At 39.9% G+C, this 24,873-nt stretch overlaps 1 protein-coding gene across 4 annotated transcripts in view; it reads right to left on the bottom strand.

Annotated features, from left to right (window-relative positions):
• Positions 1 to 1,912: 1,912 nt before the first annotated feature.
• LOC135466848 (lysyl oxidase homolog 4-like) overlaps positions 1,913 to 24,873 on the bottom strand; it is a 30,894-nt gene continuing 7,933 nt past the window's right edge. For 2 of the 4 annotated variants that reach the window (XM_064744586.1, XM_064744589.1), the window contains exons 2-11: positions 18,855 to 19,087; positions 17,890 to 17,961; positions 15,312 to 15,362; positions 13,804 to 13,974; positions 11,831 to 11,987; positions 6,246 to 6,386; positions 4,824 to 4,944; positions 4,216 to 4,373; positions 3,450 to 3,544; positions 1,913 to 2,446 (exon numbers count right to left, since the gene is read on the bottom strand). In XM_064744586.1, coding sequence (XP_064600656.1) covers positions 2,309 to 2,446; positions 3,450 to 3,544; positions 4,216 to 4,373; positions 4,824 to 4,944; positions 6,246 to 6,386; positions 11,831 to 11,987; positions 13,804 to 13,974; positions 15,312 to 15,362; positions 17,890 to 17,961; positions 18,855 to 19,087 — 1,337 coding nt within the window. In that variant the 3' untranslated portion in view covers positions 1,913 to 2,308. The remainder of the gene's footprint in view (positions 2,447 to 3,449; positions 3,545 to 4,215; positions 4,374 to 4,823; positions 4,945 to 6,245; positions 6,387 to 11,830; positions 11,988 to 13,803; positions 13,975 to 15,311; positions 15,363 to 17,889; positions 17,962 to 18,854; positions 19,088 to 24,873) is intronic. The other 2 variants (XM_064744587.1, XM_064744588.1) reach the window with 2 other exon arrangements.

The following is a 24,873-nucleotide window of genomic DNA, read 5'->3' as shown; positions in this document are numbered from 1 at the left end:
TCTCTTCACCTTGACCACTGGCGCGTTTGCTGAAGTTGCTTCACACAATAAAGCATAATGGTATAGCTGACAAAGGCATTGTTAGTTTCCCAAACGTTTTATTTCGTATACAATGATTGGTAACGAGGAATATATTGGTGAGGTGATCATATGTGATCGATCAGGCCATATTTAACGTGTGATGATGTACATGTAGGTAAGTAAAGAGATGTAATCTGTTTGTTCCTGGCGTTTAATCAGGGCCCCTGTTATGCATGGGTGGCGTGTACAGCCCCAGCTAATCGGCTTAACACCATTAGGTTAACCAACAACGCACATTACTTTCGGTGAAAATTATTGAGCACGACGTCGAACACCATCCAGTCAGCTAACCACATTACTTTTATTGAAATTCTTGAGCACGACGTTGAACAACATTCAGTCAATCAGCCAACCACATTACATTTAATGAAATTATTGAGCTCAACAAACCACATTTGACAACATCATGGAAACTCCGATTTGTGAAGTCGTTTATTCAGTTTGAACTTGGTCAGGAGCTCTCAGCATGACCCCGTCTTCATGGCAGTCAGCAGGACTTACACGGCTGTTTATAGGTTTTCTCACATTAACTCCGTTGCCTTCATTTTCCATCCACTGCTTCTCTTTGCATGATTCCATCCTATATTCGTACTTTATATACTGTCTTAGTTCTTTGGTGGTTGTGTTATATGTCACCTTGGGGAACTGGTCTTGCAATTATTGACTTGGAACGTCCTTATTGGTTGACGGCTGCTATACGAATGTTTAGATGCAAAAAATATATAACTGGCCGCAAGAGTTTGATTGAAATACTTTTAAGTCTTTTACTTGTATACATTATACAATGCAAGTATTTTATTACACTCTACTATCGGTATGACTTAATAGAACAATATTATACTCTTTGCTTAGTGCTGAATTCTTTACAGACGCTTGAGTTCTAGAAATCTCGAATTACTATGAACATTTAAAACAAAGAGCTTGTTGTGATAAACAGGTCCACTGGTTGTACACCTATACTTCACATATACATGATCAAATGCCATCATTCGCATTTATTTCGGTTTGAGATTTAAAGCTCAAATCATAGAGCTTCGGTTTAAGAGTTAATGGTGAAATCTTATATTACGATCTGATAAAACCGTTTTAGTGGCCTAGTGGTTGGAGCGTTCGCCTCAAAGCCTGAAACCTCGGATTAACACCGAGTCGGGTCATTCCAAGGATGTTACAAAATGGGACTCGTTACTGTCTCCCATGGCACTAAGCATTGAGAGGTAAGGAAACAAGACTAGTTTGCTCGGTGTAAGTATAACGTGACTGGATGGGTTTTCATGTCTGGTATCTTCGACATGATACTTCTGTGGCGGCAGCGCTTTGGCAGCAGCGCTTTGGCGGCATGGACTCGCCCTGCCACAAGATGACTACCACACACAAACACACAAACACACACACGCACACATACGTACGTACGTACCCAATACATACATACATACATACTTACCTACATACATACCTACATACATACATACATACATACATACATACATACATACATACATACATACGTACGTACGTACGTTACAACTTGGCTTCAGTATGAACGGGATAGTGCAAAGATTGGTTGACTGGTATAATAGCTCGGGAGGGGCGCCTTACTTGCCTTCGGTAAGCAGCACTAGATAAAAGACCGGTGGAAATCCATGATGACAAATTGTTAAGTACGACGTTAAACCCCAAGCACTCAATCACATACATACATGAATCCATACATACATACATACATACATGAATCCATACATACATACATGAACAGATACATGAATACATACATGAATACATAGATGAACACATACATGCATACCAAGAGATGCTCACACCAAAAACAACTGAATATGGAGAAGTTAGCAAATTTATTTTACCGGTTTCAATTTGCTGAGCACTGTTAAGACATAAATGACCTGAGAAAACTGATGATACATTCTGGATAAGAAGCTGGAATTTTCGTCATCAGACTTACATATTGCCGTCTGTACAAGCTATTTTGTATCATTACAACGACTTGATATACGTCACATGTCTCCCAACTACCTCCATTATTACTAACAAAAAGAAAGGAGTAAATACATCTGAATATGTGCTGATGTATTTGCATACAAAATACACAAATAAACATTGCCTAGTACAAAATTCGACTTTAAGACAGCGGCTCGAACACGGTGTCACAAAGCTAGATGGCAGTGAATACAGCTTCCATTGGCTAATTCTCAAGACGCATGCGTGGCTAGGGTCATATCCGGGACAATGGCTCTGGCCCAATGGTACAGTTTTCCACTTTAAACTTGTATAGACTGTAGAACATGTCACATGACACCAGGTTGTTGTCGAAGTTCAGCTCCGCCACTCTGAGTTCCGGGTTGACCAGTACCTATAAAAAACAAAATGGTAATTATTAATTATTAATTATTAAATGTGTCCCATAGTTTGGTCTAATCCGCATTATCAAACGACATCAAACAATTCATGAACTTTTCCCACAGCTTTATTTTAGTTTTACCTAAAGATGGATAAAACTGTCTTGTTAGATATATGAACAGTTGTGATCAACTGTACAAGATACACATTTTTAATTAACGATAACATAAGATTAGCATGGTTTGTACGATGTGGACATTTATTTAGATTTAGGCGTCCAAAACATCACTTGTTTATTCCCAAATTTACTTAAAACCGTTGGCTGCTAATTGTTACTGTATATATTTTCTTGGTTCTTTGGTGAATTGTTCTGAATGTTGTTTAGGAAATGCGGTTATTGACTTTTAACATCTCATATGGCTGAATTGCTGAACTAGCGAGTGGATTTTCGACGTCGTGCATACATTGATCTAAGGTATACACGATACTCTAAATCACACAAGGCCGCCGTCGTATAAATGAAATATTCTTGAGTATCAAGTAAATACATCTCTCAGTGGCCGAGCCCTGGCCCTTTGTAAGGTGTCGCTTACCTTCAGTGCATAGCCAAGCTATTGACGACTATATGACTTGCCCTTAAGGAGCACTCACACCAGAAATGTGACTACATGCGAGCTCTGGGATTCGTCGGGATCTTTCGATCGGGGTCAGTCGCGATCAATTTGCCCCGGCTAAACCCCAGAAATTTTTAGCAGTCACACTAACACGGTTCCATCGACTCTGTGACAAAAGTGTGCAAACAATTAATCATCACTTGATGCTAGTATGAAGCTCGTGCAACAAAGCCCGATCAATTAAGACTGGTGTGAATTTTATGTAGATCGCAACTGATGGATGGCTTTTTTTGTGCATGCAGAAAAACCATCAGCAACCACCCCAATTGCCTCGCAATCCTTGGCGAGCTCTGGCCTATACTGTGAAGGCGCATGCTCCTTACTCCAGTCGGAATCACTTACCCTGAAGGTGTAGGTGCCAGGGCTGAGGTCAGTGATGTCTATCCACTGACAGTCGATCTCAGCCAAGTAATTGTCCGAGCAGTTCACAGATATTCCTGTAACAGATGATGAATAGGCTGTCTGCTTGAATTCAGGCCTCAAGCTTTGACATTTCTTCTTTTTATTTAAGTATTTGTATTTCGTTCCCCCCTTTCTCTACCAGGGACACAAAGCATATAATGCTAATAAGAGACCAGGAAGCTTAATTGTTTCACAAGCAAACTAAACATATGAAGGTTACGTGTAGGTTAACCGAATTGTGACTCGACACAATTTTGGAAATTTTAACTTTGCTCAAATGCTCACATATATTCTTTATATGGATTCGACAGAACTGCTTAGAAATGAGCAAATGATGAACCTAAGTGTTATAAGGGCCTCTTGCACAAATCGTGCAAACTATGGTGGTTACAATCAACTTGTTCTATACAATCGCTTTGTGCAAGCGGTCCCAGGTCTAAAAAAGGTTTGGTGCTTAATATAGGTCAATTTGTATGCTGTTGTATATTAGTGTTTGACGATATATGTATAACACATGCATGTGTTCTACTCACAAATCTGTTAAAACAGAGCTATTTTTTGTTAAAATAAATAAATGAATTAATGGGAGAATGGAAATAATAACTAGTTAGCTTAACACTAAGCTCTCACTGATGATTTATTAAATACACATACATTGGAAGATGTATTTAACGCTTATACGTGAATCCTTACAACCGAGTTTTACCTTGGTCAGCAAATCCTTTACACTGGAATTTTTTGTCTTTGCCAGGATCACACTGACTATCTTCCAGACAGAAACTAGCCTTGTGTCCCTCCGCCACCTTATTCCCAAGTAGATCCGTGATGTCATAATGGGCAAATACCTCCATACTGTGATAGTGCCTGGAACATTGTACATGGGAATGTGGTATACACTATATTCTGATATTTTCAACACTGTGAAAGATATGTATCCACCTTCACTGGATTTAAAGAAAACTGCAGACTTAACCGTTCCCTGTAAAGCCGACTACACGACAAGAGAGTTGGTTTCAGGTTTGACATTGTGAATTATCCTTAATTGGATAGCAGTATACATGTACCTGACGTTCTGCTAATGGCGTGTGCATATCTCGTCTTCTTACATTTATTAGATCCTATAATCAACGTCACAATTTATTACTGCAAAAAATAGTGTGTCAAAGGATATTCCATCAAAAATCTTCACTCCAAGTTTTTAAAATTCTACAATGAGTACAAAATTTTTAAATTGCTTTGCACGCTGATGTATACAATGCTGCTAATATAGTATCTTTATAGAGCATATTTATTATATTGCCAAAACTTGCTTACATGTGACATTCATGCCAATCCCATCGCTCTTTAGGAATGATAGGCCTGAAGTCGTCGGTGCCTCTGTTGTGAATGACACTGGAGAACCTCATCACTCTGCGAACGGACTGCACCCAGTCTGCTGAGCAAGCACATCAAACTCCAAGAACTGAGTCCAGAAAGCCATCGTAGCCTAAACTGACTGTAACTACCACGGCAAAATATGTCTGTAATTGTAGCTATTGCATGGCTTGCCATGGTAGTTACAATCATTTCAGCGTATATATGAACTTTGTGAAAGGCTATACTGGAGTTGTTTGGCACAAAATCCATATTCACTATAAAATCCAATTTTCTGTATTTACTAAGAACAGCTCAAATTATTGCCGTTCAGTAAAATATCAGACTTGTACCTGTACTATTAACAACAGTGTTGACATAATTATAAAGTCTGAAAAAGTTATAATGCAACCCGCTTGATCAATTTTCGGAACTTCATGGTCGAGTTTGAACGGCAATTTGTACATAGCTGAATCATAGTAAAAGTTTGACGGGGTTTTTGTTGGTCGATATTTTTGCCCCAAATATATGGTATATTCTGTATAACATGGGACCCATAGTTTGCAATTAGGTCTGGATATTATATCCTAACACAACGTAATATTACCCTTAAAAGCATTTAACATGCCAAGACACAGTTACTTGTTAAACACCCGGGCCCAGTTGTTCAAAAATGTATTAGCTAATACTGGTACCGGTATTAGGTCATATTTCATATTTACAATTTTAGCCAAACTCAACAGCCAATCTTTTAGTCTAAGTACAAAACCGAAGACTTAGCTTAAAGTTAAATCTGGTATTAAATCTTAAACCAAATTTGCGGCCGTAGGTGAGAAGGTCTTCAACAACCTGCGGATGGTCGTGGGTTTCTCCCGGGCACTGCCCGGTTTCTTCTAAATCAAATAAACCAAATTTGAACAACCGAGCGCAGTACACTTAAATGTTCCATAACTAATATGTGCCCGCATAAAGTTTCCAAGCCCCATGTCAATATTATAATGTCACACGGTTATCTTGAGTAGAAATGTAACTCTTATAATATCAGAATGCAGGTATGTGCAAATATAATACCACGTTACCTCACTTTAACGGTAATGCAATGTTCAAATGTCATTTTTGTCGAACGGTATTTATCTTTCCAGATTCCATTTTAGTTAGAATCATGTACTTGAATTTGGCTTCATACATCTACTCTGAGCCTAATATGACTGCACAATACACAATGCACGGAGTGTTTGCTGTCTGGTTCCATTTTGAAAACATTAACACTTTTCAAAAACAATCTCATTTTAACCATACATAGTTTTGGCAATCACACGGCAGCCTTATCTGAAATTCCTGAAAACGGATTAATGATTGTCATGACGGAGTAGCCTCCCTTACCTCTGGATGATTTCCTGAGCGCGTAGGCAGAGGAGGCCAGGCAGTTCTCTTCCATGGCACACTGCAAGTAGTACAAGTGATGATCCCGCAGGTGGGCGGATGTCTCCAGGACGGTCACGTTAGGGACCAGATCTGGTAACTCTGGGTAAATATCATAGACACATAACCGTTACCATGGACACCACACTGGGTTACTGGCTTAACTGTTGCTCTGGTTAACACAAAACCGCTGTCCCGGACACCACTTCAAGGGTAATCATGGTTACAGAACCGTTGTCCTGGACACCATTTACTGGGTAATCATGGTTACAGAACCGTTGTCTTGGACGCCATTTACAGGTAATCATGATCACAGAACCGTTGTCACAGACACCATTTACTGGGTAATCATGGTCACAGAACCGTTGTCCTGGGCACCATTTACTGGGTAAACATGGACATAGAATCGTTGTACTGGACACCATTTATTGAGTAATCAGGGTCACAGAACCGTTGTCCTGGACACCATTTACTGGGTAATCATGGGCACAGAACCGTTATCCTGGACACCACTGAATGGGTATTCATGGACACATAACCGTTGTCCTGGACACCATACTGGGTAAATCTTAGATCACAGAAGAGTTGTCCTGGACACAATTTACTACGTAATCATGGACACAATACCGTTGTCCTGGACACCATTTATTGGGAAATAATGGACACAGAACCGTTGTCCTAGGCACCATTTATTGGAAATAATGGACACAGAACCGTTGTCCTAGGCACCATTTATTGGGTAAACATGGCCACAAAGCTGTTGTCCTGGACACCATTTACTGGGTAATCATGGACACAAAACCTTGTCCTGGACACCATTTACTGGGTCATCATGGTCACAGAATTGTTGTCCTGGACACCATTTATTGGGTAATCATAGACACAGAACCGTTGTCCTCGACACATATTCTGGGTAATCATGGACACAGAACTGTTGTCCTGGACACAATTTACTGGGTATTCATGGACACAAAACCGTTGTCCTGGACATCATTTACTGGGTAATCATGAACGCAGAACGGTTGTCCTGGACACCATTTACTGAGTATTCATGGACACAGAACCATTGTACTGGACACCATTTAATGGGTAATCATGGACACAGAACCGTTGTCCTGGACAAGATTTAATGGGTAATCATGGACACAGAACCACCGTCCTGGACACAATTTACTGGGTAATCATGGTTACAGAACCGTTTTCCTGTACACCATTTATTGGGTAATCATGGTTACAGAACCGTTGTCTTGGACACCATTTACTGGGTAATCATGGACATAGAATCGTTGTACTGGACCACCATTTATTGAGTAATCAGGGTCACAGAACCGTTGTCCTGGACACCATTTACTGGGTAATCATGGGCACAGAACCGTTACCATGGACACCATTTACTGGGTAATCATGGGCACAGAACCGTTACCATGGACACCACTGAATGGGTATTCATGGACACATAACCGTTGTCCTGGACACCGTATACTGGGTAATCTTGATCCCAGAAGAGTTGTCCTGGACACAATTTACTACGTAATCATGGACACAATACCGTTGTCCTGGACACCATTTATTGGGAAATAATGAACACAGAACCGTTGTCCTGGACACCATTTACTGGGTAATCATGGCCACAAAGCTGTTGTCCTGGACACCATTTACTGGGTAATCATGGACACAGAACCGTTGTCCTGGACAAGATTTAATTTGTAATCATGGACACAAAACCCTTGTCCTGGACACCATATACTGGGTCATCATGGTCACAGAACCGTTGTCCTGGACAGCATTTATTGGGTAATCATGGACACAGAACCGTTGTCCTGGACACCATTTACTGGGTAATCATGCTTACAGAACCGTTGTCATGGACACCATTTAATGGGTAATCATGGACACAGAAGCGTTGTCCCAGGCCCCATTTACTGGGTAATTATGGCGACAGAACTGTTGTCCTGGACACCATTTACTGGGTAATCATGATCACTGAACCGTTGCCCTGGGACACCATTTACTGGGTAATCATGGACACAAAACCGTTTTCCTGTACACCATTGAATGGGTAATCATGGACACAAAAATGTTGTCCTGGACACCATTTATTGGGGAAATAATGGACACAGAACCGTTGTCCTGGACACCATTTATTGGGTAATCATGGACACAGAACCGTTGTCCTCGACACCATATTCTGGGTAATCATGGACACAGAACTGTTGTCCTGGACACCATTTACTGGGTATTCATGGACACAAAACCGTTGTCCTGTACATCATTTACTGGGTAATCATGAACGCAGAATGCTTGTCCTGGACACCATTTACTGAGTATTCATGGACACAGAACCGTTGTACTGGACACCATTTAATGGGTAATCATGGACACAGAACCGTTGTCCTTGACAAGATTTATTGGGTAATCATGAACACAAAACCGTTGTCCTGGACACCATTTATTGAGTAATTATGGATACAGAACCGTTTTCTTGGACACCATTTACTGGGTAATCATGGTCACTGAACCGTTGTCCTGGACACCAGTTACTAAGTATTCATGGACACAGAACCGTTGTCCTGGACACCATTTACTAGGTATTCATGGACACAAAACCGTTGTCCTGGACATCATTTACTGGGTAATCTTGGTCACTGAAACCGTTGTCCTGGACACCAATTACTGGGTAATCATGGTCACAGAACCGTTGTCCTGGACATCATTTACTGGGAATTAATGGACACAGAACCGTTGTCCTGGACACCATTTACTGGGTAATCATGGACACAAAACCCGCTGAGGCTGGAGAAGATTTAATGGGTTATCATGGGCACAGAACCACTATCCTGGACACCATTTAATGGGTAATCATGAAACACAGAACCGTTTTTCTTCACATCATTGAATGGGTAATCATGGACACAGAACCGTTGTCCTGGACAAGATTTAATGGGTAATCATGGACAAAAAAATGTTGTCCTGGACACCATTTTACTGGGTAATCATGGACACAGAACTGTTGTCCTGGACACCATATACTGGTAATCATGGACACAGAACCGTTGTCCTCGACACCATATTCTGGGTAATCATGGACACAAAACCGTTGTCCTGTACATCATTTACTGGGTAATCGTGAACGCAGAATGCTTGTCCTGGACACCATTTACTGAGTATTCATGGACACAGAACCGTTGTACTGGACACCATTTAATGGGTAATCATGGACACAGAACCGTTGTCCTTGACAAGATTTATTGGGTAATCATGAACACAAAACCGTTGTCCCTGGACACCATTTATTGAGTAATTATGGATACAGAACCGTTTTCCTGGACACCATTTACTGGGTAATCATGGTCACTGAACCGTTGTCCTGGACACCAGTTACTAAGTATTCATGGACACAGAACCGTTGTCCTGGACACCATTTACTAGGTATTCATGGACACAAAACCGTTGCCCTGGACATCATTTACTGGGTAATCTTGGTCACTGAACGTTGTCCTGGACACCAATTACTGGGTAACCATGGTCACAGAACCGTTGTCCTGGACATCATTTACTGGGAATTAATGGACACAGAACCGTTGTCCTGGACACCATTTACTGGGTAATCATGGACACAAAACCGCTGGCGTCTGGAGAAGATTTAATGGGTTATCATGGGCACAGAACCACTATCCTGGACACCATTTAATGGGTAATCATGAACACAGAACCGTTTTTCTTCACATCATTGAATGGGTAATCAGGACACAGAACCGTTGTCCTGGACACCATTTAATGGGTAATCATGGACAAAAAAATGTTGTCCTGGACACCATTTACTGGGTAATCATGGACACAGAACAGTTGTCCTGGACAAGATTTACTGGGTAATCATGGACATAGAACTGTTGTCCTGGACACCATTTACTGGGTAATCATGCTTACAGAACCGTTGTCATGGACACCATTTAATGGGTAATCATGGACACAGAAGCGTTGTCCCAGGCCCCATTTACTGGGTAATTATGGCGACAGAACTGTTGTCCTGGACACCATTTACTGGGTAATCATGATCACTGAACCGTTGCCCTGGACACCATTTACTGGGTAATCATGGACACAGAACGGTTGTCCTGGACAAGATTTAATTTGTAATCATGGACACAAAACCCTTGTCCTGGACACCATTTACTGGGTCATCATGGTCACAGAATTGTTGTCCTGGACACCATTTATTGGGTAATCATAGACACAGAACCGTTGTCCTCGACACCATATTCTGGGTAATCATGGACACAGAACTGTTGTCCTGGACACAATTTACTGGGTATTCATGGACACAAAACCGTTGTCCTGGACATCATTTACTGGGTAATCATGAACGCAGAACGGTTGTCCTGGACACCATTTACTGAGTATTCATGGACACAGAACCATTGTACTGGACACCATTTAATGGGTAATCATGGACACAGAACCGTTGTCCTGGACAAGATTTAATGGGTAATCATGGACACAGAACCACCGTCCTGGACACAATTTACTGGGGTAATCATGGTTACAGAACCGTTTTCCTGTACACCATTTATTGGGTAATCATGGTTACAGAACCGTTGTCTTGGACACCATTTACTGGGTAATCATGGTTACAGAACTGTTGTCCTGGACATCATTTACTGGGAATTAATGGACACAGAACCGTTGTCCTGGACACCATTTACTGGGTAATCATGGACACAAAACCGCTGGGCTGGAGAAGATTTAATGGGTTATCATGGGCACAGAACCACTATCCTGGACAACATTTAATGGGTAATCATGGACACAAAAAAGTTGTCCTGGACACCATTTAATGGGTAATCATGGACACAGAAGCGTTGTCCCAGACCCCATTTACTGGGTAATTATGGCGACAGAACTGTTGTCCTGGACACCATTTACTGGGTAATCATGGACACAGAACCGTTGTGCTGGAAATGATTTATTGGGTAATCAGGGGCAGAGAACCTTTGTCCCATCTACTAGGTAATGGTGATCACAAAACTGTTGTCCTTGACACAATTAATTTTAATACGTAATCATGGACACAGAACTGTTGTCACGTCTCATTATCATGTGGTGTAGAGATATATACAGAAACATATCTACTTTACATTGGGTAGTTTTGTGAAGTAATGATAGATATAAAACCGTTAATCTGGAAACAGGATAAGATTTCCTTGGTGTGATCGTTCATCGTTACACTGGTACCATCATTACACCGTTACCATCGTTACAATAAGCATACGGGTTAATTATATAGCTCACAATACCGAGTAATTCCATAATAAGTTTATAAGCATTATAATGGCACACAAGTTCTAATTCTAATCTTAAAGCTTGGCCACAGTGTGTTAGGCACATGATTGTTGTAATTCCACGACGTAATGATAAAATACAGAACCGTTATATTACGGCACAACAATTCGTAATTCTATAGCGTGATCATAGACGGAGTCATTTTATCGGACACAGGGTTGGGTAATTCGGAACTGATATAATATTTATCAGGGGAGGCTACTCACTTTTTGTACAGAAAACGCCGGCTATAGACGTGGTGTAATTGCAGGCCACTCCATTTTCCTTCACGTGAATATCACAGTCGTCCAGCCGCTCCTCCTTCCCTGTACACTTCACGTGTTTGTAGATCTTGTGCATGCGCTCTCCGCCGTAAAAACTAGTCTGCGAGAAATTAATACAAAAAATGACAAAACCGATTGACTGATGAAAACTTTCAGTAAACAAACACCTATTACCGGTATCGGATATTATTATTACACTATTATATTAGTATTATAAGAGAAAAATTGGTACACAAAATGAGGAAAATTATCACTGTATATTTCATATATTACATGCCTGGATTGGATTAAAAGATGCATTTTAATAATAATAATAATTATTAGCAATAGGGTTCTAGCTGAGGCTACATGTTTGTAACAGTACTACTATCTGCAACGTACATCTTCTGGTGTTACTAGCAGGGCATCTGGCCCCACCCTAACTGGCGTTTTACATTACGGAAATGCCAGACGTTGTTAGTTGGTACAGAGCGGAAGTCTTTCATTGCAGAGTAATTACATAACAAGTAACATTTACTGAAGGCTTTACCAAAGGCTTGCTCAACGATTGGCTGTACAGTTTGATTGGGTGGTTTAACATCATTGCATTTGTTTTACCCAATTCTGTTTAGCCGTGGCGCTAGGAGGCTTGTAATTTGCTACTATCTAAGCATTTAAATGAATAGTTAGAATAAAACCTAACTCAGGTTAACTGACAAGAGGCCATATTTCACTGGTTACGTGTGATCATTTGTCAGTTATCACTGTCGTCGCTGCTCTGGTCTTACCTTCTGTGCTTTAGGTCCTTTATTATATCGTATTACATGGGTCTAAACTATGTTTCCTCCACACGTTACATGTAACTTTACTATGTCGTTTTGTAATTGACAAAGTCTTTTGTAGAGCGTTACACACCAATATATTTTAATAAACTAATTTCTTTTCTTTCCTACTGTTCCCAGTGGCTCAGTTGGTAGAGCGTCCGCTTCTGGAGCGATCAATCCTGGGTCGTGTCACACATAAGACCTCAAAAGAGGAAGTTGTAGCTTTCTCGCTTTATCATTAAGGGGATATTGCAACGACTGGTTGACTCGTATCAGTATATTGGCTCGGGTGGGTCCGCTTACTTGCTTTCGGTAAGTCGTCTCAGTAAAGCAGCACTAGATAAAAGAGTGGCGGAAATCCGTACTGCAACAAGGAGGTACTTAACATGCACTCTAAGGATTCCTTCGTCGTCATATGACTGAAAAATTGTTAAATACAACGTTAAACCCCAAGAACTCACTCTTTTCTTTCCAAGAGCCTGCCGAAGGTCTGTGGTTTATTGTGGGTACCCAGGTTTTCTACATCCAGAAATCTGACCGCCATCATACAAATGAAAAAGTCTTGAGTATACGGCGTTAAGCACTAATCAGATATATGTATTATTTGATCGTAACCTTAGACTAGCTGTGACCTTGACTTTTGTGTCAGATATTTATACACATTTCCTTACATACTCCTTACAGTGCATGTGTTGCTCTCTACTTTTCGATTTACATCACTGCCACCACTAGCAAATTTTGTACGGAAATACTAAATAAGGCCGAGGTCACTAAGTCACTAATATGAGACAGGAAGTGATGTCGAAAAACAAAAACAATCCATCCCAACCGTTGTATCTAACAATACTTTACACACATGCATTCTCTTTATCTAGAGTATGTACAACATGATTCTAACCAAAACCTAAAACAATTTCATTGATCAATGCTGATTAAATCAGCTGGTGGTGGCAGCGATATACAGCGAAAGGTAAAGAGCAACGCATGCACTGTAAGTAGTATGATTTCCTTACCGAACATCTGACATCGTGAACTTCACCTTTGACCGTGATTGTGAACTTTGTCAGCACTGTGACCTTTATCTATGTGTGTGTCCTTGACCTATGCCCTTACCGAAGTTGTGACTTTGGCGTATCCATATCCCAACTGTTTACAGGTGACCATACCCTCAAGGATACCCCAGGTGTCGCCACAGACGGCGCTCCAGCCCAATCGACCAGGGACCTTCACTTCCACACGACCCTCCTGCTTAAATCTCCCGCCATTCAGCCGAATAGTGCGTCCCTGAATGACGAGTAGAGTACAAGCTGACATCGGTGGTTCTCTGTTTGCAGAACATCTGTACTGAATTATAGCCATGTACTAACCGGGAACTAGACCGTACTCAGTGGATGAATTAGTGGCTATAAACTGTTTTTGTCAAAATCCTGACAGACAAGGCACGATATAAACATTTTGAATGATTAAAAGGAAGGATTAGTGCTACTATATTGTGAGATTATATATGATCTCATGGTTGCAATGTCATTCAAATTAAATCATTTCACAAGCAAGTTTGTACAAATGAGTGTGAAAGATGCATATACATTCGTTATTCGTTTCCAAAACGCGCGACAAGGAAATACAAATCTAAGAGAATATTTCACACAGTCTTGTATTTGACACTTGTGCTTCTTCTTTCGTTGATTAATGTTGGCCTATTCCGTGAAATATTACTGTTTTGCCTTTTGTACCAAACACAATAACACGGGAATATAACGAAAAAAACGAAGAAGATGCTTTGTTAGTCTTCCACGGTTCTGCACGGCAATCACCAATTACAAGAATGAGACCATGCAAACAATCGGTAAATGTCCTTTCCTTTTGAAATCTTCTCATTCAGCAAACTTATAACGCCTACCATCGTGTAAGGGTGCAGGTGCGCGTTTGTGGGATGGGCTTGTTGCATTCTCAGTTCCCTTTCGCATTCCATACTTTTCATTTTGGTTTTTCATCCACAGGTGCAGAAGACATATACACAGGTGCCGTGTGTTATTGTGTTTACAGTGCCGGATATATATTGTCTTATGATGTGGGATTATGTTTGAATATATGGTGATACAAAGGCAAAGAGATAAATGCAGATATATTAACACATGTATATATTTTTCTTTTAAGTTGACTACTAAAACACCTTATGACAAGTTTATTAAATTAAATATATGTGGATACTATCCGTAATAAATGCTTCGTATTCGAGACTAGCTAAGCAGGGACACTCTCCACACGACATCAAAGCATGTTCCCATACTTTCTACATACAAATATTACATCACGCTTTCTTGTGAAGAACTTCTGTCATAAGCGAAATTATGCTTCTTTATACAAATTCAACTTGGTTCAGACTTATCACAGATTTAAGCCTGTTTTACATTTGAATTGGGGATATAAACTGAATAAGTATAGCTTATGTCAAACTGTGCAAAACGGGTAAAATAAAACAGTGCTTTGAGTAGAATACGATGTCCATAAACAGTGTGCTCTGACCAAAGGCCATATCACGATATATGCATGTCTTCAGTACAAATCCCGCTGTTATGTTAGATGAGTAGACAAGCGGGAAGCATGCTGTTTTGTAATACCTCACTCTCGGTAGAATTTGCTAGATAGGTATCCATGGCGGAAATGTTGAGCTGGAGATTGAAACGACAAATAGAGCTGACGTGTGTAAGTATAGCTCTCAAAATTGGGTACCTTATCCCGCACAATTGCGACTCTGGTCCATAGTGAATTGACCATTGATCTCTTGCCATGTAATGTTTATTTCTTTGTCAAATAACCAACAAAATGTTATCGCAATGTCAAGGATAAGCAACAGACTTCAGAGCTTGGACCAGAATTGTATTAGGCGGGAAAAGTTTCCTTGGCAGGTCAACACTCTATGTAAGCGATATGCAGGTGTGACAAGTATTGCAATCCCTGGATTTTTTCATCAACACCTGTATGGCAAAAATACAAGCACAGTTAACTTAAAAATAAAGAAATAAAAAGACATCGGTGAAATATGATCATCTTACAAAAACAATTCCGAATGTTTACGTGGATTTTTTGTTTGTCATACATTAGCCGTACAGCTCTAAAGAATGAATGTTTGGGGTTTACACCGCAATAGCAACTGTAAAGAAAAGTTGAGATTAAATCGTGCCTGGCTGAAACAAAGTTATGTAATGTACACGTAATAACCACTCATCCTTTCTATGGAGAGATAAGTGAAACAGACGAGCTTCCATTATATGCATACAATCTATTTATAATCATCATTTTATCAACAGAAACAAAACTAGAAATGTACCCTGTGGCAGTTACAAAAACAAAATCTTCTTTAATGATAAACTGATTGGTTTGTTGGGCAACAGCATGATTAACGCCTTAACAATATTGGTAAATCATGAGTCGTATGTTGTCATGCTTTTTGAATTTTCACGTTAGACCGGTTACGGAGCGAGCAGGGGACGGGGAACGTTAGTACATTATAGGGCCTGACAAGGGACACGGCTATTTTGTGAGTGACGTTTCAAGAGTTACGGCCTCAATTTTATATGAGATGCCTGTCAAGATGTGAGTCTCAATTGGTTACGGGCGTAAGTAAAGACGTCTGGTTTTACTATAAGCACAATGCTCATGATATACGGTTTTAGTATACGTACGACGTCTAATGAAATCCACACTTTGACAACTTGATTGACAGTTCAGATTTATTTAGAGATACAACCGAACTAACCACGAAAAACCATGTTCTGCTTCCAGAGAAAGAACCAATGTCAGACAAGAGAAACGACCTCTAAGCAAAAAGGGTAGGTTAACCAATGACTGTTTCATTCACACTGACTAATGAGATTTTTTCAAAACAAAGTAAAATCTTTAGCTCCAAAAATACTTAAATGAACAATGTATATCACACTGTATCTATATCGTTTATAGGGTATTCCATTTAACTATCCACTCAACTGTATCTTCTTCGTCAGAAACATTAAAATCAGCAACTGACGACTTAATTGTTGCTGTTGTTGTGGTAATGGCGGCGGATTGTAAGCGGCGATGCTGTCTCCTCCAGGCTGCGAGCCTTCCTCCGCGAGTTACCCGAGTCGGCCTCACGGAAACTAACGACGTATAGCTTATACCGCCCTTAAACAAAAGTGGTCCACAGGACATTCCATTAATAACAGTGGTGAATCACGGCATTCTCTCAGTTTGTTTTTACTTTTCTGTCATCTTCAGACTACGACAGCCTTGAATAAAACTATAATATTGGTCATGAACAGTTTTCGTTGTTATACTTGATTTTAAATTTGAATTAAACAAGAGCAAATCTTGGACGGTATATGATATTTCTCAGAGATACAGATTTAGTTTTAACAATTCTGATCACATATCATGAACAGCTCTTTTTTCAGCTAAAAACTTTGAATACATACACTATATACCATTTGGAACAACTGTGTATCGTCAGTATATACGTAACGTTTTTAGTATTTATACGTATTCAACTTTATTTAACCATATACCAGCCTGATTACAATATTCCGCTACAAGTGGTAGGTATTCATTAGTCAATATCAAACCGACCTCGTTGATGGCACAATTTTGTTATTTATAAACTGAAAGAAAAATATCATTGAGTTTTGATTGTCTTTTGTCGTGTTCATTCGTAAGCAGCCCAAGCGTAAATGTAAGATTTTTAAAACGGTATTTTCCTCAGTACACCATTTTAGTAGTTGCACGAATGTCTTCGTGTTGGGTCGGATGCTCAATTTAACATTTGAATTATTACAGAAGAAAAGTCATTCGAGGCTTGATGGTGCATACTTTGCGAAGCCTTTTCAATTCTAACAGCACACAAAGTAGCCTTCTTTCCTTGTCATTGTTCAACTGTACATTAGTGCATGATAAAATCAACTTATGTATATAAGCGTCATTTGTTAAATGTTTAAAACACATCATAAAAATAATATTAATTACGCTGTTCGATTGACAAATTATTGTCGAACTGGAAGTATAAACCAAGAATTATATAATCTAATTGCGCTACTTGCCCATTAATAGAAACTGAATTTTAACATTTTACGAATTAAACGATTTTACTTTTATCGTCTTCGGCTTCCTTAAATTGCGGGGGAAACTGACTAACACAAATATTATATATTTGTAAATAATACATACCGAGCCTTCGTCTTCCACGACATTTTCTGCTTGGTTGTCGCTGTCGTCATTGCCTACCTCGAATTGTTCTGTCTGGAAACCAACAGTTTTTTAATGTATATTGTCCATTACATCGTCACTGTTGTTAAAAACATATGTAAACATGCAAAACTCAGGATAATCTAAAATGACAGAGCTCTAGAGCGGAGAATTGCATTGTTTCCTTTATTACATACATGTGTAATGTAATATGGTAAAAATTTACCATATTACACAAGCGTAACGGTTGTCCTGTATGAAATCACTAAACTAAAGCCCTGCATTTCAAGCGTCAGACAAACAGTATGCAAGCTTCGTATATATGGTCGATACAATACATGCATACAATACGACAGACATTTAATCGTAAAGAGTAAATTAGTAATATAGTACATACCATACTACTAATGATATTTACTTATTTGTTGGACAGGGAATTTGTAGACTCCCCTTCTTGGCGACAATAAGTGGTCGATAACGCTAGTGTGGCCGTTTCCGCAGTCTAATGTTCGTGGAAGAGCACTTGTGTACTACTAATATGGTGTGCATATCTCTACATCATGTAAGTGGGAATGTTGTCGTTGTTGTAGTGGTATTGGCAGTGGGTTGTAAGCGTGGCACTTTTGCCAATTAAGGGTAGTTTACACCAGGCACTCCGGCTTCTTCCACCCGTGAAAACTGACCACCATATAGTATAGGTGAAAAGTTCTTAAGTGTGGCGTTAAGCAATAATCAACTAAATAAATCTCATGTCACGGTGTCACGATTATTTCATATGCACCTTAGCTAGATTGGAACGCGCTACTTCTTTGCTTAGTATTAGCGGTAGTGGTCTGGGCTTGGGATGTGAAGAACATTTGGCGGGCGAGAGCTCAAGAACAAAATGTAAGTCTACTAGGATCCACCTATATTCATTAAATAATATGGCATATTTTAATATAACTGACCATGTTTACAGCGGGCTCGTCGGCCAGTAATGAGTTTGGATTGAGCGTCTTCGGCGGAGGTGTTGTTGTTGTAGTGCTTGTTGTAGGTGGGGGTGTGGTGCTTGGTGTCATACATCTGACACCCGCCGAGCTGCGACCCCCATAACAATTGCTGCGACCCCATCCCGGGAAACGGCACTTGTCCAGTCTCTTTTCGTTCCCATAGCAACGTACTCTTGACATCCACATCCATGCTGAGGAGAGACAAAAATTAATGCTATACCTGAGAGCAGAACAACACACGCTTCCATCAGGATAATGAATGCTGAAATTCCATATGTCAAAGATTTGTAGAAAATATATGTAAATGGTATAAAGTTAATATACGAATGTCTCTTCAGAACGCCTTGAAATTTGTATGGGAAGTGACAATATCACAGGTGTTGTATGGCACCAAAATAGACGAGCCAAAAATAAAGGTTTGTACTGGAAGCAAGCCCACCTGTAGAAGTCCTACTGTATGTAGCCTACATGTGCACACCAGCCTGAGATACGGGACAGGAAAAATGGCCATATCATTAGCGAAGCTCTAACACGGGACATATAAGTACAAATGTGAGATATGGCATGGGTTTTTGAAAATAAGAGTCACAGTAGCAAGCGCACATGTTCGGCGGACCATAAGTATACATGCGTAACATATACATGTAGATTGTAATAAAAGTAACAGTATCGTAAGTCTACGTGTAATGCGGGACTTAAGTACAAGATATGGGCTGAAAGGAAAGAGACGATAACACAAGTGCACTTGTCAGTAAGTGAGTGCTTAGGGTTAAACATCGTAAAAGTGCTTGTTACATTGGGCCTAAGTACCAGCTCTTAGGGACGGTATTGGATGGTAAAGTAAGCGACCCTATCTCAAGTAGACGTGTAATGTGGGATCGAGGTACCAGCCAAAGTATGAGTTTATTAATAAAGGAAGTGGTATGTATAGATAGATCAGATGCAAAATGCGGATCTAAGCATCGGAACAATCATTCGTACAACAACCGTTAACCAAAACTGAGAATTTCCAGGTCATCATTCGCAAGAACAAGTTCCAAAACAACGTTCAACAAAAATCCACCAAAGAATATAAGGAAGGAAACTAGGAAGTGAATATCATTCAACGATGCCGGAATGACGCAAGGAGCGCTCTAGGCTTGTAAAATGTGTTCAGTGTCCAGATATTGGATATCAGTTTGTACTTATTAAGATGTGGTTAATCCAAACATAGGTATCTCAGGTTTGCCAGAGTGATAGTTGGTAGATGGTCACGTGACGGGGGCTGAGTAACTGTTCGCTTTTTCATATTTGGACGGCTCTTGCATAGGTCTCATGGGACTGGGTCCTATTCACTTCTGAAGGGTGCATCGTAAAATTTAGAAAAACATTCATTACTAACCTCCCCAGCCTGTCCAGTTACTCCTTTACAATGCTCAGGGTCCTAGAGCACAAAACTGATAAAATCGCGAGCTCTCGATCATCATAAAGGTAAATATCCATCTATATTTCATTAAGCTCTACCTCTGCGCTGATTCCAAGTTCCAAAATGGCCACCGTCTTCCGTCTGTTACGATTCTGGACACGGTGGTTATCCTGGGCGTCACGACTGCAAACGGTGGGAACGGTGGCCCAGGAACCGGCCGGATGCTGTCCGTGATGGGTAGCCATTTTCATGAAGTTCAAGCGAAGGAAGAAGTTGAACTTGTTTTTGTTGATGTTTACCTTTGGGATGATCAACACCTCGAGATTTTATCAGATGAGTCTGGCGGTCTAGAACCATATAAGCATATGTTAAGGAGTAACTGACAGGCCGGGGAGGTGAGTAATCGACTATTTTCCAAAATTTTCTGATGCGTCCTTCAGGGGTGAATAGGACCCAGACATGATTATATGAGCGCCGTCAATACAAGAAAAAGCATCCAGGGAAACCACGAAACTGCATGGTGAAATCCGGTCTTTGCTAGGTATAACGAAATTAGGAATTTACAGCCCCTAGTCCTGAATAAACTGACAGTAGATACTACTATGAAGCAGAGCGCCAGGGGTCCTGTACACTCCGTCCATACTTACTTACAACAAAACTATATTCAAGGCAAAAATTAAGAAATTAAGAATGAAGGCGTTTGATGGAGTATGACACACTAGGTGTCGTTTGAATAACGTTAATTGATGTCGTCATGGTAACACAACTTACACAGGGCGTTAATGGTAATTGCTGTTGAGAAAGTTCGCACAGGAAGGATTACCCCGACCACATGGTCTGTAATGGAAGGATAACCCCGACCACATGGTCTGTAATCGAAGGATATCCCCGACCACATGGTCTGTAATGGAAGGATAACCCCGACCACATGGTCTGTAATGGAAGGATAACCCTGACCACATGGTCTGTAATAGAAGGATAACCCTGACCACATGGTCTGTAATAGAAGGATAACCCCTTTCACATGGTCTGTAATGGAAGGACAACCACAACCACATGGTCTGTAATCGAAGGATATCCCCGACCACATGGTCTGTAATGGAAGGATAACCCCGACCACATGGTCTGTAATGGAAGGATAACCCTGACCACATGGTCTGTAATAGAAGGATAACCCCTTTCACATGGTCTGTAATGGAAGGACAACCACAACCACATGGTCTGTAATGGAAGGACAACCCCGACCACATGGTCTGCAATGGAAGGATAAACCCGACTAAGATAATGAACTATATCAAATGGTGAATGCACGAGAACACCGTTTGACTTCGGGGTTACAGGTCAAATGGTCAAACGTTTTGTCATCTTGAGGTCAGCTAACCTTGGCTCTTAACTCGGTCTGTTAACGAACATTTATTTTCGTGCACTGTCTTAGAAGAGTATATTATGACCTTCGCGATGAAATATAAGTCAAGGTTTGAAATTTAAACTTTAAATAACATGGAAGAATCCAAGTTAGCGTCTCTATTGTCTGGAGACCAACGTTGAGGACGTTCATTGTCTAGACAGGGTACATGATCATAAACCACATCACAAAAGGTATAACATATAAACCGCATATGACCAATGCGCTGTATATATGGAACGCACAAAGCACGGAACGACTGTATTCAATAATATGTAGAAAAGGCAGAAATTGAAAGCTAGCGGAAAAGTATGGGCTTTCCATTCTGTACGTACACAGGCTGTTTATCACCACGGATTGTCATTAAAATCAATAAAACAGAAATGTGGCTGTCAATATGATAGAGCAATCAGTAAACAAAGATCAAACACGAGATAAATTCTAAAAACATTTTATTTACAAGATGACCCCTTGAGTGACGCTCAACATGATCTTCCAGAAGACTCTTGGCATTGGCAAACATGAATTCTACATCCTTAAAGTGTTCGGGATTTTTCGCACAGTCATTGTATGCATTTTAGGATAAAAAGTGTGTTAAGGAAAATTTTCCACATGAATTTAATAAAAAAATAAATAATCAAACAGGCTTTGCTAGCGAATAATATTGCTCCAGTCGACAAGTTATCTGATTACTGTCAGTGAAAACGTCAGTTTACTTATTTGTTTACTTTTTGTCATGTTATGAAAAACAATGACATAATGACCCATAATGTCTAATCTATCTCTTCAGTCAGCTTTAAATGGAATGGATGTGTTCAAGTCAGCCTCTCTGCATTCACAACACCGACGTTGAAGACTTCTGTTGTCTAGACCGCGTACATGGTCATAAAACACAGCATCTAGAATGTATAACATATAAAAGGTATAGCCAATCCGTCCTAACTAAGCATCTGAACACAGTATGCAAGGAATGATTATATTGCGTAAAGGCGTGTACAAAATGACACATTTATGTGCGGGTTAACTTAACCTCTAACTATATACAACCTTACAGTATGTAAACAGCAATGACTATAAACTCTTCTAGGGTGGTACGGTGTCGTGTACTGAGTGACTGTTTGAAGGAAGTGAAGCTGAGGCTTGGAAAGAAGCAAGCTCTCTTGACTCCTAGATTGCGTTTTGTCTACAGTGACTACACCCTTGTAAGCGAAAGGTTTTTTCTGTTCCTCTGGACCAAAATTAACTATTTAAAGCATCTTTCTCAAAGCCACAAATAAGAAACTGACTTGTACAATATATGATTTGGTGGTTTCCATCGAGGTTTGGAATATCTTCTCAGAAAAAATCTTGGACATCGCAGTATACTGTGCATCGAAAATTACTAAATTTCCTCAAAATTACAACATGAGAATGTCTTTCTGTGGGATTTCTATTGTCATTCTAAAAAAGCACATTATGTGATCTCAGTATACAATCGTACATTCGTATATGAACCATCTGCCAGATAATCACTAGACAAATTTCGAGCATAACTATAAAACCCTGCGTCGAAAAGACCTTTGCATACCAACTGTTCATTGTACGTTCTATGTCAGTAAAGGCGAGACCAAGTTCCAAAACAACGTCTAACACGAACCACCATTTAAATGGTTAAAAAGATATTTGAAGTAAGACACGATGTTGGAATGACGCAAGGAATGTTCAAGGCATATAACAAATAGGCATAAGTATGAATGGAATCGTCTGGTATCCAATATGGATCAATTTCGTCAACTTTTTAACCATAGTTTCTTGCCTCTTTTGTGCTTACAGCATTCTTTATAATTCTACTATTCTGCTCCCAAAAGCAACAATCCTACAGCATTTTAAAACGCTACGTGAATCAAGACTGAAATATAAAGTCTAAATATATAAACAAAACTCATTGAGCTGTGTTGTGGTACAGTCAATCGCTTAACATAAAGCAGATTTACAGTATTTTCTGAAAAGCAGATGGTAGAAATGGACAGTATTTGCACGACGGGCTGTTGCAACATGGTGTTGACTTTCTTCACAGCATTATTACATCATTGATCATCCCTGAAAACCACAAAACCATGAAGTACCCAGCTGTTCTCTGCAGCTTTGCTATATCATAGATGGCCCCTGTAAGCCACAAAACCAAAAAGCAACTTGTTGTTCTTCACAGCATCAATGAATCACACAAAATCAAAGAGCAACCTGTTGATGTTCTCCACAGCATTGTTACAACATCGATGGCCTCTGTCAAACACAAGAGAGTAACATTTGCAGAACGGCTGAGACCAGTAGGTTTCTCTCATAACAACACCAATATGTTTTCTGAACTCTTCTCCATACACACCCGAGGCTATCAAAACAATGCTTTCCAAATACAATACGTTCCACGTGTAAGACATGCTCAAATTGCAACGGCTCCTGGATGGGACAATTTTCCAGCAAATACATCTAAGAGGTAGATTAGTATTTAAAAATGAGCAAACGAAAACATGACATTTTCCCCTAATTCTGCTCAAACCATTAATGGTGAAATATGGCCTTAAGTTGCTACTTTTTACGCATTTACAGGAGATGTTGGAGCAGGACACTATTAAACTGAGATAAACTGACAAGAGATCCGATTTCGCCGGTAATTTACCAAATATCACTCTTAAGTCACGGCTCTGGTTTACACTCTGCGCTGTAGTCGCAAGTTTCATCTTAACACGTTTTGGATATCACAATATCCTCTAGATTGCTTGGCATTATTAGTTTCCTGTCCAAAAATCTAAAGATACTATATGGATACACAAAATGTCACAGTTAATTACTTTAAAAACGATGGGATCAATCTCCATTCTAAGTTTATCCTTTTCTTGAGAGAAATGTCGTAAGATGTATTCTTTGGACTGTATGGTATTAGACCCAAAATGGACAAAATTGACCATTATATTGTGTACATTGTACGTAAAACACTCATGACTACCATCACGGAACTTAACAAAGCGCATGAAGGAACATGAGCGGACTACAGCAGACAGGCTCCATTTAATAATTCGTAGAAAAGGCAAAATCTGAAGCCTATCCGAAGAGTACATAATCTTTCTAGTCTGTAGTGCACTGTAGACTGAAATTTTTAGTTCATACGCTGTTTATCACCAAGGATTGCT

This window comes from Liolophura sinensis, chromosome 6 (genome assembly GCF_032854445.1).
Source record: "Liolophura sinensis isolate JHLJ2023 chromosome 6, CUHK_Ljap_v2, whole genome shotgun sequence".
Taxonomy (NCBI): domain Eukaryota; kingdom Metazoa; phylum Mollusca; class Polyplacophora; order Chitonida; family Chitonidae; genus Liolophura; species Liolophura sinensis.
Note: the sequence above shows the minus strand (reverse complement) of the source record. Positions and strands in the feature narration are given on the sequence as shown.